General features: G+C 39.2%; 1 protein-coding gene and 1 long non-coding RNA gene across 3 annotated transcripts in view; one reads left to right on the top strand and one right to left on the bottom strand.

Moving 5' to 3' along the window:
- Nucleotides 1–18,161, top strand: part of ARHGAP19 (Rho GTPase activating protein 19) — a 68,097-nt gene that overhangs the window by 19,891 nt on the left and 30,045 nt on the right. For both annotated transcript variants that reach the window (XM_042960579.1, XM_007080129.3), the window contains exons 2-6: nucleotides 7,790–8,055; nucleotides 9,119–9,199; nucleotides 10,577–10,786; nucleotides 13,601–13,827; nucleotides 16,563–16,649. In XM_042960579.1, coding sequence (XP_042816513.1) covers nucleotides 7,790–8,055; nucleotides 9,119–9,199; nucleotides 10,577–10,786; nucleotides 13,601–13,827; nucleotides 16,563–16,649 — 871 coding nt within the window. The remainder of the gene's footprint in view (nucleotides 1–7,789; nucleotides 8,056–9,118; nucleotides 9,200–10,576; nucleotides 10,787–13,600; nucleotides 13,828–16,562; nucleotides 16,650–18,161) is intronic.
- The window catches only part of LOC122231864, a 37,338-nt gene that overhangs the window by 521 nt on the left and 18,656 nt on the right, over nucleotides 1–18,161 (bottom strand). The gene's annotated exons all lie outside the window — the stretch shown is intronic.

Genomic DNA, 18,161 nt, shown 5'->3' with positions numbered 1-18,161 from the left:
TTGGGATTCTCTCTCTCCCCCTCTCTCTGCCTCTTTCCTGCTTGCACGCATGCATGCTGTCTCTTTTTCGCTCTCAAAATAAATAAACATTTAAAAAAATAATAAAAAATAAGGAATCTTTAAAAAAAAGTACCTAAGAGGATATTATAAGCAAGTTTATGCCAATAAAGCTTGAAATTTATGTGAAATAGACAAAGTCCTAGAAATGTCCAGCTTAACCAAAATTAATGTAAGAAGAAATAGAAAATTTGAATAGTCCTGTAACATAAAGTAAATTGAATATATAATTAAAAACCTCACAAGGAAAGTTCTAGGTTTAGATGGCTTCATCAGCCAATTTGATCAAATATTTAAAGAAGCAATAACATCAATCTCACATAAACTTGTTCAGAAAATAGAAAAATAAGACATATTCCTCAACTAATTTTATATGGAAACACAATTTTTTTTTATGCTTGTTTATTTATTTTGAGAGAGAGAGAGAGAGAGAGAAAGAGAGAGAGAGAATCCTAAGCAGACTCCACACTGTCAGTGCAGAGTCTGATGTGGGGCTCCATCTCACAAACTGTGAGATCATGACCTGAGCTGAAATCAATAGTTGGATGCCTAACTGACTGAGCTACCCAGGTGCCCCAGGCCAGCACAACCTTTATATAAAACCTAATGAAGACAATACAGTAGTCCCATTCTGTCCATGGGGGATATGTTCCAAGACCCCCCAGTGGATGTCTGAAGCTATGGATAGTACTGAACCCCATATATACTTTTTTCCTATATGTACATAGCTATGATAATGTTTAGTGTATAAATTAGACATATTAAGAGATTAATAACAAAAGCTAGATACAATAGGGCAATAAATAACAATCAAATAGAACAATTATAATATACTGTAATAAAAATTATGTGTGTGTAGTCTTTCTCTCAGAGTATCTTTTGTGCTGTACTCACCCTTCTTGTGATGATGTGAGATGAAAATATGCCTGTGCAGTGAGACGTGAGGTGAATGATGTAGGCATTGTGGTAGTTGTTAGACTACTGTTGACCTTCTGATGATAGGTCAGAGGAAGATTATCTGTGGACCCCAGAAAGGGAAGCTGTGGACAGGTGGTGGCGCCACTGTACAGGTATCGCCTGCATTTTGACCGTCTGTGTTTGGCCACTTTTATGAAGGACCTCCATTAGTGCCTATTTTCACTAACTGAAAGCAATCCAAAGAGGATTTCCATTTTTATGAAAAAAGGCAAAGAAGTGAAAATAGTATTCAGCGTTTATTTTCCATTGAGCCATTATAGAGGCAGCTCAGAGCCTGATCAACAAGAGTGGCCCCACCAAGCTCCTTCCCACTGCACTTAGCATCTCAGTAGCAAGCTGCCATAACTCTGAGCTGTGTCTGTGAGGATCTGTGAGTTATAGGTCCTAAGGGATCTGAAAAGACTAAGAGGGGTTATTTTGGGGGTCAAGATGCAAAAAAAAATTTCTGTATGAGTTAATGGTGACCGCTTCTTCACTTTATACCATTTTGGCTTAATGAAAGATTTCATAGGAACTCTATACTTTTGGAAAGCAATTCCATGACTTTCTCACTTATGAATGAATGTGGAGAAATCTAAATATTAGCAAACCAAATTCAACAATATATAAAAATGATATATCATAACAATATTACGTTTATTCTAGAGATGCACGATTGGCTTAACATTAATCAATGTCATTCACCACATCAACAAAATAAGGGAGAAAAGTCATATTAATAGATGCACAAAAATTGATAAAATTAAGCACTGACTCATGATAATAAATAAATAAATAAATAAATAAACAAACAAACAACCAACCCTTAGCAAACTAGGAATAAAAAGATAATGCCTAAATCTGATAGTTTTTGCCAAAATGATGGATGGGGAAAGGTACCATTCTTCAATTTGCTTTACCCTTGTGATATTTATTTATTTATTTAAAAAAATTGTTTTTAACGTTTATTTATTATTGAGAGACAGAGAGACACAAAGCGTGAACAGGAGAGGGGTAGAGATCGGGGGAGACATAGAATCTGAAGTAGGCTAGAGGCTCTGAGCTGTCAGCACAGAGCCTGATGCGGGGCTTGAACTCACAGACTGTGAGATCATGACCTGAGCTGAAGTCAGTCGCTTAACCAACTGAGCCACCCCGCGCCCCATATTTATTTATTTATTTTTAAAATGTTTTATTTATTTTTGAAAGAGAGAGAGAGCGAGCACGAGCGAGGGAGGGGCAGAGAGAGGGAGACACAGAATCCGAAATAGGCTCCAGGCTCTGAGCTATCAACACAGAGCCCGATGTGGGGCTCAAACCCATGAACTATGAGATCATGACCTGAGCCCGAAGTTGGACATTTAACTGACTGAGCCACCCAGGCGCCCCAACTATTGTAATTTAAAAAAAAAATTCTTTTAATGTTTACTTATTTTTGAGAGAGAGTGCAAGCAGGGGAGGGGCAGAGAATGAGGGAGACAGAGAATCCAAAGCAGGCTCTGCAATGTCAGTTCAAAGCTCAATGCAGGGCTTGAACTTATGAACCATGAGATCATGACCTGAGCCTGTTGGTTGCTTAACCAACTGAGCCACCCACGTGCTTCTATCCTTATAATTTTTAGAGTTGAGATTCCTTTCATGTTTGTCAGTCACTTAGGGCTCCTCTTTGGTGAATTACTTCGTCATATCTTTTGTCTAATTTTCTTTGAGTTGAGTGTATTTTTCTTTAAAAAAAAAAAAAATTTTTTTTTAACGTTTATTTGTTTTTGAAACAGAGAGAGACAGAGCATGAATGGGGGAGGGTCAGAGAGAGGGAGACACAGAATCTGAAACAGGCTCCAGGCTCCGAGCTGTCAGCACAGAGCTGGACGCGGGGCTCGAACTCACAGACCGCAAAATCATGACCTGAGCCGAAGTCGGCCGCTTAACCGACTGAGCCACCCAGGTGCCCCGAGTGTATTTTTCTTATAAATTTTAGACATAAAATTTTAGAGTGATGAATTCTGAATACTAATCCTTTTATATGCATGACAAATATTTTTTTCCAGTTTATGCCTCTTATTTTGTTATTTTAAAGTTTTATTAAAAAAATTTTTTTAATGCTTATTTATTTTTGAGAGAGACAGAGAGACAGTGTGAGCAGGGGGAGGGGGAGAGAGAGAGGGAGACACAGAATCTAAAGCAGGCTCCAGGCTCTGAGCTGTTTGCACAGAGCTCCACGGGCTTGAACTCACAAACCATGAGATCATGATCTGAGCTGAAGTCGGTTATTTAACCAACTGAGCTATCCAGGCACCCCTTAAAGTTTTAAATCTATTTATGTATGTGAATGAGTAGTATGTTCACATGAATCAAAAATGCAGAAAATACAAAAGAGCACACAGTGAAAAGTTTTTCTCCCACTCTTGTTCTTTTCATTCCTGTTCCTCTCTCCAGAGGCATTTTGCTTTCTTTTTTAAAGAACTTTGTTCATAATGCCATTTGTTGTACAGACATTTAAAGTTTTAATGTAGTTAAATATATCAATTTTTTCTTTGTGGATTGTGCTTTTTATGCCTTGTTTAAGACATTTCCTCTGTCTCATTTATTCTTTGCTCTTTTCTAAACTTTTTAAAGTTTGACTTTTTATATTTAGATCTTTGTTCTGTCTGGAATTTGTCTTTTGTGTATGATGTGAGGTAGGGATCATCCTTTCCATATTATAAAACTACTTGTCTTATACTCTTACGTTATGTGATTGTTTTGTCTAATACAATTTTCAGTGTGATGCGGAACTACTGTTGAGTTTCAAGTACACATTGGCAAATACAATGAACTGGTCCAGTTTTTAATTTCTGTTTTGTTCCTACTTGCAGATGAGTGCTTAGAGTCCTGATAAGTACTGCCTTTCAGGCCCCATAATATGCCCTTGTATCCTCTAACATGTCTGGAATTTGTGTAGGCTGTGATGGGGCAGGGAAAGGAAGGTTCCTTTGTCATAACAAACAAGGAGAAAGCTTTTTTCCTGTCTCTTCGATTTACCAATGCCTCATCAGAAGCTTTCAGCACTTATGTAAGAAATTAAATTTTTTTCTTGAACTTGAGCAAACTTAGACTTTATTTTAAAATAAGATACCATAGAGTAGGAAGTTGTTTTTGCTTAAATGTAGTATTTTTTTGTTAGTCCTAGAAATCTCTTAAGTTCTTAATGTGTTCCTTGATATTCTTACCTTTGTATTGTGATATTGTGTATTCTGCAGAAAGGGATTAGTGGGCTGTGTGGTATGGGGGTAATTAAAAAAATGTATCCCACTGTATCTGTCTTTTCCACCTCTCATCTTCCATTTTACTTCTTTTTTAACCATTTCTCTCTCTTACATCCTGTCCTACCAGCTGCCCCTCTCAGAAAAAGTGAGGAAGAGGAAACAAAAAACTAGGTTAAAGACATTAAAGTAGGGCAGAACAGGAGTGAATGATCATGAGAAGGAAGGGGAGGAAAAGCAGAAGGAGAAAAGAGGAGATTGCTTATTTGTGACCTGTGTGTTAGGACTCCAAGGGAATTTTTCTGGTATTCTTTGTGAGTAGGTAGGGGCAGCCTTGAATTACTTATTCTTCTACCAGTTCTACCTGTTTAGGAGTGGGCACACTTGGGGGCTAATGGCCAGGCAGGAAGGACTCTGTTGACAAACTGTGTAGCTAGGGCTTTGTGCTTCTAGTTCCTTTCTCACATGTGTATGTGATCCAGTTTAGTGCTGGAGGGTCATCTGTGATGGAAATTTTAGAATTTTAACCGAGTATTTCTCTGGATATTAATAAACTAAAGATCTGAAAGTTATATGTCTGTATGTGGTTCCACTTCAGGGATATAATGGATGCTATTCATGTATATATACATGTTAGAACTAATTTGATCTGAAATCTGTTTTTCAGAATTAAAAGGAGTGTGCAATCCGTAAAATGATAGTTTAGCCTCAGTAAATTATAAGAATCTTTTCAGTGCTGATACATTTCATGATTTTTTCTGGCTGTCTCAGAGTAGTGATTTCTGATTGGCAGTGATTATAAACAGTAGTTTTATATTGACTATTGGTTCTTAACTGAAATAAGCTGACATTAAAAAAAAAGAGGTTTTGCCAATGGTTACTTTTGATTTTAATTGGCTTCTCATCATTGACATATTTACAGGGAAAATAACCTTTCTTTGTGTGTAAAAAGGTTGAAGAGATAAGCAGGTTAAGGTATCTTTCTTTACTGACTCTTTGGCTTGAGAATACGCATAATTTAAAATTTTTACATGAATTCTTATATTGTCATTCCAGACAAAAGAAAGAATTAGTAGCCACCAATTGAAGATTTGGGCTGTTGATTGAAGTTATGTGATAATTTTTCAAGGAAGTAGTGACAAACTTTGAAGTTTTCCCATGCCTTGTTTTCATTATGCCATTGTTAAAAATTATCCAGGTAGTGTTGACAAAGTGGATTATAGATCACTAATATTTAATATTTAGAGTGTTATTTTTCCTTCAACAGTATTTTGGTACCTAGGATGTTGTGGAAGACTTTAAGTTGTGATTTTTTTAATTTATTTTTTTATTGTGGGAATGTTTGTATGTGTCAGGTGGATTTTGACTTCGCCTGGCAGACGTGATGACTTGTCCTTTCTGGCTTGTGTTCTACTCTTTGGTTATATAGTAGATGCCTTTATATAATAACGGTTAGAACAAGCCATTAGAGATAATTGGTAATGGATACAAACAAGTGTTGTTGTGTCTGCTATCAGAGGTGGAATCACGTGAAGTACAAAGGAGTATAGTAGTTAGGTATTAGAAAACAATGAATAGGGAAGAAAATATTTCCTGAGAGTCAAAGGAACTTTGCCAGGAGTACAGCCTGAGTAATGTAGGAGTGGAAAACCAGCTAAGTACAGCCTGAGTAATGTAGGAGTGGAAAACCAGCTAAGATCAGGGGCCCACAGAACATATCAGCTTAGTATTATTTAGTGACAGAAAAGTGAAATTAGGAGCAAGATGTAGAAGTTTGCCAAGTGCCCTAGAGAGAAGAAACTGTCTGAACAAAGGTTGGACTTAGATGACGGGCAGAGGCATCTAGGATGGATTTTATTTTATTTTATTTTTGAGAGAGACAGAGTATGTGTGGGGGAGGGAGAGAGAAAGAGGGAGAGTCTTAAGCAGGCCCTGTGCTGTCAGCGCAGAGCCCATGAGGGGCTCGAACTCATGAACCGTGAGATCATGACCTGAGCCAAAATCAAGAGTTGGACCCTTAACTGATTGAGCCACTCAGGCACCCTAGAGTTGAAGGATTGTAAAATAAAACTTATTTCTTAGAGCACCTGGGTGGCTTGGTTGAGTATCTGACTCTTGATTTCAGCTCAGGTCATGATGTCACTGTTTGTGAATTTGAGTCCTGCGTGGGCTCTCTACTGATAGTGCAGGACCTGCTTGAGACTTTACCTCTTCCTCTCTTTCTGCCTCTCTCTCTCAAAATAAATAAAAAACAAAACAAAACAAAAAAAACCCCCACAAGCCTATTTCTGGACCTGGGTAAGGTGGAATTAATTTATTTTATATACCTGTAAAGGTGAAGGCTTTTCATTCTGGGGAAGGCTTTCCGATTATGAGGAATAGAATCCAAGGGCAGCTGACTCAGTTAAAGGGAGCTGATTATTAGAAAATGCCTGTATAGGGACCCAGGAACCAAAGAACCCTATGGGTAGAGTAAATGTCTCCAAAATGTCTACTACACTATTTAGATGTAGTTTTAGCTCTTTTATAGTTTTATGCTTACTATCATGTGTTTCTGTGGCATTGGAGACTGGCCTAAATGTGGTACTGTGAACAGTTGGGATGATGCATGGGAAATAGTATAATTTTTTTTTATGTTTATTTATTTTGAGAGAGAGAGACAGCATGAGTAGAGGAGGGACAGAGAGGGACACACAGAATCCGAAGCAGGCTCCAGGTTCCAAGCTGTTAGCACAGAGCCCGATGTGGGGCTTGAACCTACAAACTGTGAGATCGTGACCCGAGCTGAAATTGAATGCTTAACCCACTGAGCCACCCAGGTGCCCCGGTGTCTTTTCTTTTTCAATTTAATTTAATTTTTTAGAGTGTTTTATTTATCTTGAGAGAGAGAGAGAGCGAGCATGCACACATGTGTGCAAGCTGAGGAGGGACAGAGAGAGAGAATCCCAAGCAGACCCTGGACTGTCTGCATAGAGCCTGACGTAGGGTTCGATCTCAAGAATCGTGAGATCATGACCTGAGCAGAAATCAAGAGTTGGATGCTTAATCGACTGAGCCACCCAGGCGCCCCTTGGTGTCTTTTTATCAAATGAAATTACACGGGGCGCCTGGGTGGCTCAGTTGGTTAAGTGTCTGATTTCGGCTCAGGTCATGATCTTGCGGTTGTGGGTTTGAGCCTTGCGTTGGGCTGTGTGCTGACAGCTCAGAGCCTGGAGCCTGCTTCGGATTCCATGTCTCCCTCTCACTCTGGCTCTCCCCTACTCACAATCTGCCTCTCTCTCTCTCTCTCAAAAATAAACATTAAAGAAAAATTGTTTTGAATGAAATTCCTAAGTATCTGCGTGGGTATAACCTAAACAGCAACAAGCTCAAATTGTCTTCTTTTGTACAGTCAGCAGATTAAGGATTAGGTTTTTCAAAAGACCAATATGTAGATTAACCCACAGAAAGAGTGAATAATTATATGGCTTAGAGAGGATGAGAAGCATGCAGAAATGATCCCCCTAACGAGTCTTCTGTTTCATTTTTTTCAGTGATGCTATCTGTAATTTTGTTATCTGCAATGATTCTTCCCTTCGAGGGCAGCCCATTATCTTCAATCCTGATTTTTTTGTGGAGAAACTCCGACATGAGAAACCTGAGGTGTTCACCGAGTTGGTGGTCAGCAATATCACGAGGCTCATCGACTTACCTGGAACTGAGTTGGCTCAGCTCATGGGGGAAGTGGACCTTAAATTGCCTGGTGGGGCCAGCCCAGCACCGGGATTCTTCCGGTCTCTGATGTCTCTCAAGCGGAAGGGTAGGGGATGTGTCTGTGAAGGGTGGGCAGGTCTCAGCTGCTCCCTGGGCTTTATTCCTAACATCTGCACATTCACTGAGTTGCTGTTATTTAAAGTATTTTTTGGTCATTTTTCTCATTTTCATAAGTAGTAAAATCTTAAGTAATAGTAATAAAAAATTTTAAAAAATAGATAAGTTAAAGTAAGTATATCAGTCCCTGAGAGAGATGACATGATTTAGTTTAGGTAGTTGTCAGAGGCACCTTGATTTTCATGCCCTATGACATAGCTGAAGAGTAAAGAATGAACATTAAAAATAATTTTTTTTAATGGTTATTTATTTTTGAGAGAGAGAGAGAGACCATGCAAGCGGGAGAGAGGCAGAGAGAGAGGGAGACAGAATCCAAAGCAGGCTCCAGGCTCTGAGCTGTCAGCACAGAGCCCGACATGGGGCTTGAACCCACAGACGGTGAGACCATGACCTGATCCGAAGTTGGACGCTTAACCGACTGAACCACCCAGGCGCCCCAAGAATGAACATTTTTTATTGCAGTTCTCAAATGTTTTCATTCTATGGAATGCTTTGATAAGGCATTATCAAAGAGCTATGAGTCACCCAAAATAAAAGCCTCCCTAGAAAATAAATTGTAGCACTACTTTCGATAAGATACTAAGAGGTACTATTTCATTTTATTAAACATAAGAAAATCATTTAAGGTAGAGAAAAATGTTTAAACATGACAATAGATTAGACCCTATACTCTAGTGGATAGTCTGTCATACTTTGACAATCATGGCTCTAAGTTCTATTTTTTATTTTTAAGCTAATTATCAACATGCTAAGTAGTGTTACTTAAGAAGATAGTTTTTGCCTTCAGGGAACCTACAGTTTAATCTTAAACATGCAGAGTTGATTGAGAGTTGTTGCATTTTTGGGGGCACTAACAGCTTTAAGGTTTTTGTTTACTGAACCTGTGAAAACATTTGCTGGATTGTTATGTAGGATGCTTGAGTGGTTTTAAGAATGATGATTTTGTACTATTTGTGGAAAATACAGCCCTGTCCTGTTGTATGTTTTTTTAGAAAAAGGAGTGGTATTTGGATCCCCATTGACAGAAGAAGGCATTGCCCAGATATACCAACTGATTGAGTATCTACACAAAAGTAAGACTACTTAGGATTTTGTTGTTCTGTGTTAATGAAGAGTTGTCAGTTTTGTATGAACTTCCTTGAGTTAGTAGGTGCTAATGAACATAAGACACTAACCAATTATAATTTTAGGTGGCATGTTTCTAAATATATTTCTTCTTAAATTTCTTTTCAGAGAGAATTTGTTTTAAAAAATTTTTAATATTTATTCATTTTTTGAGAGATAAGAGTGTGAGTGGGGGAAGAGCAGAAAGAGAGGGGGACCCAGAATCTGAAGCAGGCTCCAGGCTCTGAGCTGTCAGTACAGAGCCTGACGCGGGGCTTGAATTCACAAACTGCGAGATCATGACTGAGCTGAAGTCAGAGCTTAACCGCCTGAGCCACATGGGCGCCCCTAGGCACCCCTATTTATGACTTATTTATGTGGGGCACTGTGGTAGGAGCTAGAGCAGAGGTTGTAAACCGATAATGTAAGGACTTGCATCCTCTATGTTCATGTGTTGTTTGCTTGGCAAAGTATTAAAATAAAAATAAAATTAGTTACTGGTGGAAGTCCAGGTTTTCAAAATTCTTTTGGTATAGAAAGATCTAGCATCCTGGGGCCCCCACTTGGATACAATCAACTGGAGCACAGCTATGTGCTCTCCAGTTTGTTTTGGTTCCTATTCATTCATTTACTGTTACCTGCCCGCCCTTGTAGGCATTTGAACTTGAGCCCCTGAATTAGGAGGCTATACAAAGATAAATATATACCTCAGCTGAAAATATGAACTTTTATACTTCTTCTAGATCAGACCAAAACTATAATTCCGCCCCCCTCCCCCCCTTTTAAATCCTCTTAAGTTAGCTTAGAACCTAGTTGGCAGGGGAGAACAGTTTAGTTGCGATGATCCTAAGCTTCTGGGAATCTCAGACTGAAAGGTGATCTGACGGGTTAGAGTTCTAATTTCTGGGACAGTGCAGAGACTCCAAATTCATTTTGGGCTGGGAAACCATTTACAGGGGCAACACACTTCCACAGATGAATTCAGCACCTCTAAACAAAGTCTGGGATGGCCAAAGGGAAGGGGACTTCTGGAAGATTTGGCTTTCTTCCCACTTATTTTTCAAGCTCATTCTAATCATTGTTCAGGTTAAATTCAGTCTCCAGATGTGCCTGAGGCAGACCATCTGTCCAGGTGCTCAGGGATGTTCAGATAAGTCTCCTCAAGGGCCAGTAGATTCTAAACTTCTCTGGGAAAATGGTGGTGGTGGTGGTGGGGTAATCTCCTTCAAGATGTTTATAAAGGGTCCTTCAAGTGTAAAGTAGTCTTCTAGATCAATTGTTTTAATTGTAATTTCTCTTTTTGCTTCCTTTTTGCATGTCTTCTGTTCTTTTTCCATGCTAAACAGACTTGAGAGTAGAGGGTTTGTTTAGAGTACCAGGGAATAGTGTCCGACAGCAGATTTTAAGAGATGCTCTCAATAATGGAACTGATATTGACTTGGAATCAGGGGAGTTTCATTCAAATGATGTTGCTACCTTGCTGAAGATGTTTCTAGGAGAGTTACCTGAGCCGCTGCTGACTCATAAACATTTCCATGCACACCTCAAAATTGCTGGTGAGTATAGGAGGTGAGAAGGAGATGTAAATGAATACATTTCTTTTAGTTGAGTAAAGTTGTTTGGAATTTTCTGTTGTTTGTAACCCACAGTAATACTTCCGCCAAAATTGGTTAAGAATTCATGGTATTTGGGGCTCTCTGGGTGGTATTGGCCAGTTTAGTTTTAATCAGGTGTTTTTCTTGCTAAATCAGCTTCTTTGAAAATAAAATCCGGATTTGATTTATTTTTGTATCTCTGATAGATCCTAGCATTGTGCTTTGAACATTTTAGTTGCTCAATAAATGAATGCTTTTCATTGGATTGATTCACATACCTGAGATGGTTATAGGTTTGCTATATTTACCTTGGCTTGAGACATTTGCTAATATTAAGTATTATTATGCCTCAGTGGAGATCATCTCTAATCTAGGAGACTTGTTTTTTGAAAACAATTTTGTTCTCTAAATAGGCAATACATTCACATGGTTCAAAATTCAAAAGATTTAAAAGTATAGAGTGAAAAGCCTCTCTCCTGCCCCTGTCCCCCAGTACCCAGATTTTCTTCCTGGAGGCAGCCATTGCTATTGATTTCTTATGTATCTTTCCAGAGGTATTTTATACATTTACAAACAAATACTTACATATATTCTTTTTCTCTCTTTTAGGTATTGGTAGTGGTAGGGTATTATATACATGGTTCTGTGGTTTGCTTTTTTCACTTGATATATCTTGGAGGATGTTTCATTTTCAGCGCATATTTACCTCATTCTCTTTTATGCCTGTATGGTAGGGAATTCATTCTTGAATTGCACAGCTGTTAGGCTGCTATAGGCTCTAAGCGCACATGACATCAAAATCTATACTGCACTTACTTGATTTTCTGCCCTTGGGTATTTTCCTCTTTCTTTTAATTTTAAGTAAAATATAAGATTATTTTTTCTGTGGAATAATTTTTACTACTTAAAAAACTAGCTTTGAATTTCTAACCTCTAATTAAGATTAGATTTTCTTTTTAGCACTCTCAGGACATTCAGGTTATACAAATGAGTAAATGTTATTAAAACGTTGTATAACTTTATAATTATTTTGGAGAGAAATAAACTGGGATCTTGAAAAAGATATGGAAAATATTGGTACGTTTTTTATAAGTGTTAATATGAAGAATGTTCGTTCCGTTTACTTTGAGTTAATTTAGTGCCATACTTGAAATCCTCCGCTCCGCCACCCGTGACTCGCACTTCTTTGCAATCATATTGAGGTGTGGCACAGTTGTAGCATTTGATATGCCTTGCTGATAACTGGAAGGTATTTTTGTTTTTGGTTTCATATTAACAAGGAATAGTTTCTAGAAATAATACCTGCCTTTCCTAAACTTGGATTTATTATTGAAGTTAAATAGTTTAAACAACATACTAACTATTTTTGGGTCTATATGATTTATATCCAAATGGTTATTTGTATTGTTTGAAATTCTGATTATCCAGGGGACTGTTTTTATTGATAACCTATGTAGCCTCTTAGGGGAGAAACAGTGATTCGGATGTCATGAGGAGCTCCTAGATTATCCTGTTATCAGGGCATAATTCACTCTCATATTTCTTTCCCTGTGTGAGGAAAAGTGAAGAGGGTGGCATTATCAAAGATCTTTTTGGACATGTTTTCATCTCTCTGTATAGCTAAGAATATATACCTAGGAGTAGAATTGCCAGGTCATATGGTAACGATATGTTTAGCTTTTTGAGGAACTGACAAACTGTTTTCCAAAGTGTACCCTTTTCCATTCCTACCAGCAATGTAGGAGGGTTTAATTTTCTCAGCACTTTTGCCAACACTTGTTATTTTCAGTTTTTTGGGTTATAGCCATACGAGGAGGTATGAAGTAGTGTCTCATTGTGGTTTTAATTTACATCGCACTGATAGCAAATAAAACAGAGTATACAAGTGCTTATTGGCCATTCGTATATCTTCTTTGGAGGACGTTTATTCAAATCTTTTGCCCATTTAAACCATAAGAGACTCTTAAATACAGAGAACAAACTGAGGGTTGATGGGGGGTGGGGGAGAGGGGAAAATGGGTGATGGGCATTGAAGAGGGCACTTGGGATGAGCACTGGGTGTTGTATGTAAGCCAATTTGACAATAAATTATATTAAAAAAAAACCCAAATCTTTTGCCCATTTAAAAATTTTGGTCTTTTTATTATTGAACTGTATTGACACTATTTGTTATTATATTTTGCTCTAAGTTCTGTTTATGCCTGATTCTTTTTTTCTTCTTTTCTTTTAAGTTTATTATTTTGAGAGGGAGATAATGAATGGGGGAGAGGGGCAGAGAGAGAGAGAGGGAGAGAGAGGATCCCAAGCGGGCTCTCCACAGTCAGCACAGAGCCCAACGTTGGACTCGAACTCAGAAATTGTGAGATCATGACCTGAGCCCAAATCAAGAGTCGGACGCTTAACCGACTGAGCCACCCAGGCGCCCCTTTCTTCTTCTTTTTTTTTTTTTTAATTTTTAAAATGTTTACTTATTTTTGAGAGAGAGACAGAATGTGAGCTGGGGAGGGGCAGAGAGAGAAAGGGAGACACAGAATGTGAAGCAGGCTGCAGGCTCCAGGCTCTGAGCTGTCAGCACAGAGCTCGATGCAATGCTGGAACCCACGAACTAGAGATCGTGACCTGAGCTGAAGTTGGACGCTTAACTGACTGAGCCCCCCATGCACCACATCTTTCTTCTCATTTTGATTGGAGTTCAGGGGAGGATAATAGTAGACATGTTGATTTTTCTTGCTTGTATTTTCTCCCTCCTTTGCAATCGTTTCTTTTGTCCTCAAGATTTGATGCAGTTTGATGATAAAGGAAACAAGACCGATGTACCAGATAAGGAGCGGCAAATTGAGGCTCTCCAGTTGCTCTTCCTCATTCTCCCTCCACCTAATCGTAACTTGCTGAAGTTATTGCTTGATCTCCTGTACCAGACAGCAAAGAAACAAGACAAGAATAAGATGTCTGCTTATAACCTTGCCCTTATGTTTGCACCCCATGTCCTGTGGCCGAAAAATGTGAGTGTTGAGGGGACGAGCAAAGAGTGCTTGGTTTTCTTGGGCTGGTCCTAATCCTCTGGCTGTATCTTGGTGAGATTATCAAGGGTCCAAGGTCTACTCTTCAGCTTTACAAGGTTAGGGACATACTTTATTAATTCGTTTAAGAGTCATCTAACATGAGGGGCCAATTCCTGTTAACCTCATGTGTAAATCAATCTCTGATAAAGCTGAAAGACATTTATTAGTGGAAGCTTTTAGTGGAAAATTATAGCTACTAACTAAAATAGAATATTTGTTTTGGCTGGTCAATATATATGCCTTCTTGAGAAATCAAATTGATATCTGAAGATTGAATGGCATAAATTTAGACTAGAGCCATACAATTTTACTGGATAATGTCACTAAGCCCTCAGGTAAGATGATAGAGCAATCCTTCCTTATCCTAACCCTTCTATTTTCTGTAGATATGCTCTCCTTGGATAAAGCTGAATGTGTTTTTTTTATTACTGAGACCATGGCTTTCTCAGTGACTTACATGAGAAATAAATTATTAAATGTGTTTTGAACTAATTTTTGACCTGGAGGTGTACAGCTTTCTATTCCTGCACATTCATAATTTATTGCATGTTGGAATTGGGAGCCAGAACACTTGGGTTGGAAGCTGCAAACCAGCTATGTTATCTGTGTCCTTTACCCTTGTTATGCTTAGGCTGTTCCTCTGTAAACTGGGCGTAAATTAGTATTTTATCACTTACAAGGTTTTGGAAGATAATAGAAGTAGATAGGATGATAGGATATGGTGATTTATAAAAGGTTTTTGGGATTATAAGAAATGAGAAAAGGAGGGTTAAGGAGAGCACTTGTGGATGCTGATTGGCTCAGTTGGTAGAGTGTACGACTCTTGATCCTGGGGTTGTGAGTGCCAGCCCCACCCGTGTTGGACTCCTTGGGCTCATAGAGTTTACTTTATTTATTTATTTATTTATTTATTTATTTAATTTTTTTTTTAAATGTTTATTTATTTTTGAGACAGAGAGAGACAGAGCATGAACGGGGGAGGGTCAGAGAGAGGGAGACATAGAATCTGAAACAGGCTCTGAGCTGTCAGCACAGAGCCCGACGCGGGGCTCGAACTCACGGACCGAGAGATCATGACCTGAGCCGAAGTCGGCCGCTTAACCGACTGAGCCACCCAGGCGCCCCTCATAGAGTTTACTTAAAAAAAAAAAAAAGGAGAACAGTTGTGTGGAACATTTTACCTAACAAGTAACTAGTGAAAAAATGTAATGTTCCAGGCTAAGAAGAACCCCACCCCACACAAAGGTGGGGGTGGGGTAAGAAGAAAAGGACACACTAACATTTGTCCATATTAAGGAGATCAAGCCTCCTAATGAGTTTTTTGTTGTTTTTTTTTTGAGTTTATTTATTTAGAAAGAGAGTGCAAGCAGGGGAGGGGCAGAGAGAGAGAGAGAGAGAGAGAGAGAATATGAGAATCTCGAGCAGGCTCTGTGAGAACCTGATGTGGGGGCTCAAACCCATGAACTGTGAGATCATGACCTGAACCGAAATCAAGAGTTGGATGCTTAACTGACTGAGCCACCCAGGTGCCCCCTAATGAAAAATTTTAATAATTAAAAAAATTATTTTTATTTATTTTGAGAGAGAGAGAGTGCGAGCAAATGGGGGAGGGTCAGAGAGAGAGAGAGAGAGAGAGAGAGCAAGTGGAGGGGGGGCAGTGAGAGAGGTAGAGAGAGAATCTCAAGCAGGCTCTGCACTGCCCTCACAGAGCCCAATTCGGGGCTCGATGTCACAAACTGTGACATAATGACCTGAGCTGAAATCAGGAGTTGGTCACTTAACTGACTGAGCCACCCAGGTGCTGCAATGAAAGAATTTTAGAACCAGTCAATTGATCTCATGAAAAAAGAGTGAGTAATCTGTGTCTATAAAAAGAAATGCTGGGGCACCTGGGTGGCTCAGTTGGTTAAATGTCCAACTTTGGCTTGGGTCATGGTCTCATTGTTCTTGAGTTTGAGTCCCACATCAGTCTCTCTGCTGTCAGTGCAGAGCCTGCTTTGGTTCCTCTGTCCCCTTCCCTCTCTGCCCCTGCCCTACTCGTGTGCTTTCTCTTTCTCTCTCTCTCTCAAAAATAAACATTAAAAAAAAGAAATATTAAGAGATCTTGGTTAAAGCAAACATATTAAGTAACAAAGATGCCTGTTGAGGATGAGGGCTTTGGGGTAGTAGAGATGGATACTCAAGTGCTTAAAAAAGAGGAGGAATAAGAGAATCAATGACCATTTGCGTTTTTAAGAAACAGATGTTACCTTTGGTATCAATTAGTAGTGATGGTTTTCTTTCACCTTTGGAGAAACTCCAGTTTCTCTGAAGAGGCGGTGTCCCTGGTAGTCTGTATAGATTCTGTTCTTCCTGCCCATTTTGAATCCTAGACTAGATTTTATCAACACCGCTTGCGTGTATAATTCTCTAGCAGAATTAGGAAATAAAGATTGGTTCTCATAGGTTCTTGTTGAGTTCAGGGACACATGGTTTCTCCTAGGTTATATGTCCAATCCAGTAGAAACTTGCTGAACCGAAAAGCCTTTCCAGAATTAAACACTATAGTACAGGCACCTTTGTTCGGGATAGAAACCCTTACACCTTTGAAAGAATAAGCTTATTGGTAAGTAAATGGAACATCTCTTCTACTTCTCAGCTCTTAATCCTCTTTTGGTTTCTTTCCCTATGAATAGGCCACTGCAAATGACCTTCAAGAGAATATCGCAAAGTTGAACAATGGGATGGCTTTTATGATTAAACATTCCCAGAAACTTTTTAAGGTAGGTAAGGGATGGGATTTGAGTGGTAATAGGACAGGAGGTTGGAGCATGGTGGGATCCTCAGTAGAGCTACGAGGATGACTAATAAGAAAGTCTCTGCCTCGGACTTGAAACCAGATGGGACAGTGGCAAAGCTCAGAACAACTAAGGTGGGGAGAAATAGCAAGGTGCCTGGAGGCTGAGTAGGATAACGGGCCCCACCTGGGACACCCTTGCTTTTTCATGAAGGGCCGTTTGTACTGGCAGTCGAGTGAGTTTATTCTGTCTGCTTCCTGCCAGGAGAATTTTGAGGGTCTGACAGTCTGCTTTCATTTTGTACTCTTTGTCCCTTTTAGTCCACACTATCAATGTTTCTGCCCATATAACTTTTTCAACTTCGTGGTTCTGTGGATTTCAGAGGGATTCACTCCATTAGACAAAAACCACATATACAAATCTTTTGAAGACAAACCCTTCTCTCCCTTGGTCTCCTCCTGAGAAGGTATTGAAGGACAATACCTTTAACCTTCCCAGAGGCCCTCTGGTCTGACTGAGAGGATCTTTATTCTTTTGAAAGGGTCCTTTGTGTGACTGAAAACTTTGACCTTTTGATGTTTTAAAAGATTTTATTAAAAAAATTTTTTTTTAATGTTTACTTTTGAGAGAGAGCAAGAGTGTGAGCAGGGAAGGGGCAGAGAGAGAGGGAGACACAGAATTCAGGCAAGCTCCAGGCTCTGAGCTGTCAGCACAGAGCCTGATGCGGGCTCGAACCCATGAACTGTGAGATCATGACCTGAGCCAAAGTCTGGTGCTTAACCAACTGAGCCACTCAGGTGCCCCTAAAGATTTTTATTTTATTTTATTTATTTTATTTTATTTTATTTTATTTTATTTTATTTTATTTTATTTTATTTTATTTTATTTATTATTATTAAAAAATGTTTTGAAATGTTTATTTGAGAGAGAGAGAGAGAGAGAACAGGGGAGGGGTAGAGAGAGAGGGAGACACAGGATCTGAAGCAGGCTCTAGGCTCCGAGCTATCAGCACAGATATCGGGCTCGAACTCTTGAACCTCTAGATCATATCTGAACTGAAGTCGGTTGCTTAACTGACTGAGCCACCCAGGTGCCTCATTACTGTTTTTTTTTTTTTTTAAGTTTATTTATTTTAGAGAGAGAGAGAGAGAGAGAGAGAGAGAGAGAGACAGCATGAGCAGGGGAGGGGCAGAGAGAGAGAGAGAGAGAGAGAGAGAGGGAGGGAGGGAGAGAGAGAATCCCAAGCAGGCTCTGCACTGTGAGCATGGAGCCTGATGTGGGGCTCAAACTCACGAACTGTGAGATCATGACCTGAGCCAAAACCAAGAGTCAGATGCTTAACCAACTGAGCCACCCAGGCGCCCTGATGCTTCTAAGATTTTAACAAAAAGTTGTACAGTCATATCCTTGGCTTTTTCTTTAGAGCACACTTTCCTGATAGTGAATTTCTCAATTTTAACATCTTGCCATCTGGAAAGACTGAGAATTGAGAGAGAA

Source organism: Panthera tigris, chromosome D2, assembly GCF_018350195.1.
Source record: "Panthera tigris isolate Pti1 chromosome D2, P.tigris_Pti1_mat1.1, whole genome shotgun sequence".
NCBI lineage: Eukaryota > Metazoa > Chordata > Mammalia > Carnivora > Felidae > Panthera > Panthera tigris.
The sequence above is the reverse complement of the archived record's forward strand: the minus strand, read 5'-3'. Positions and strand labels throughout refer to the sequence as shown.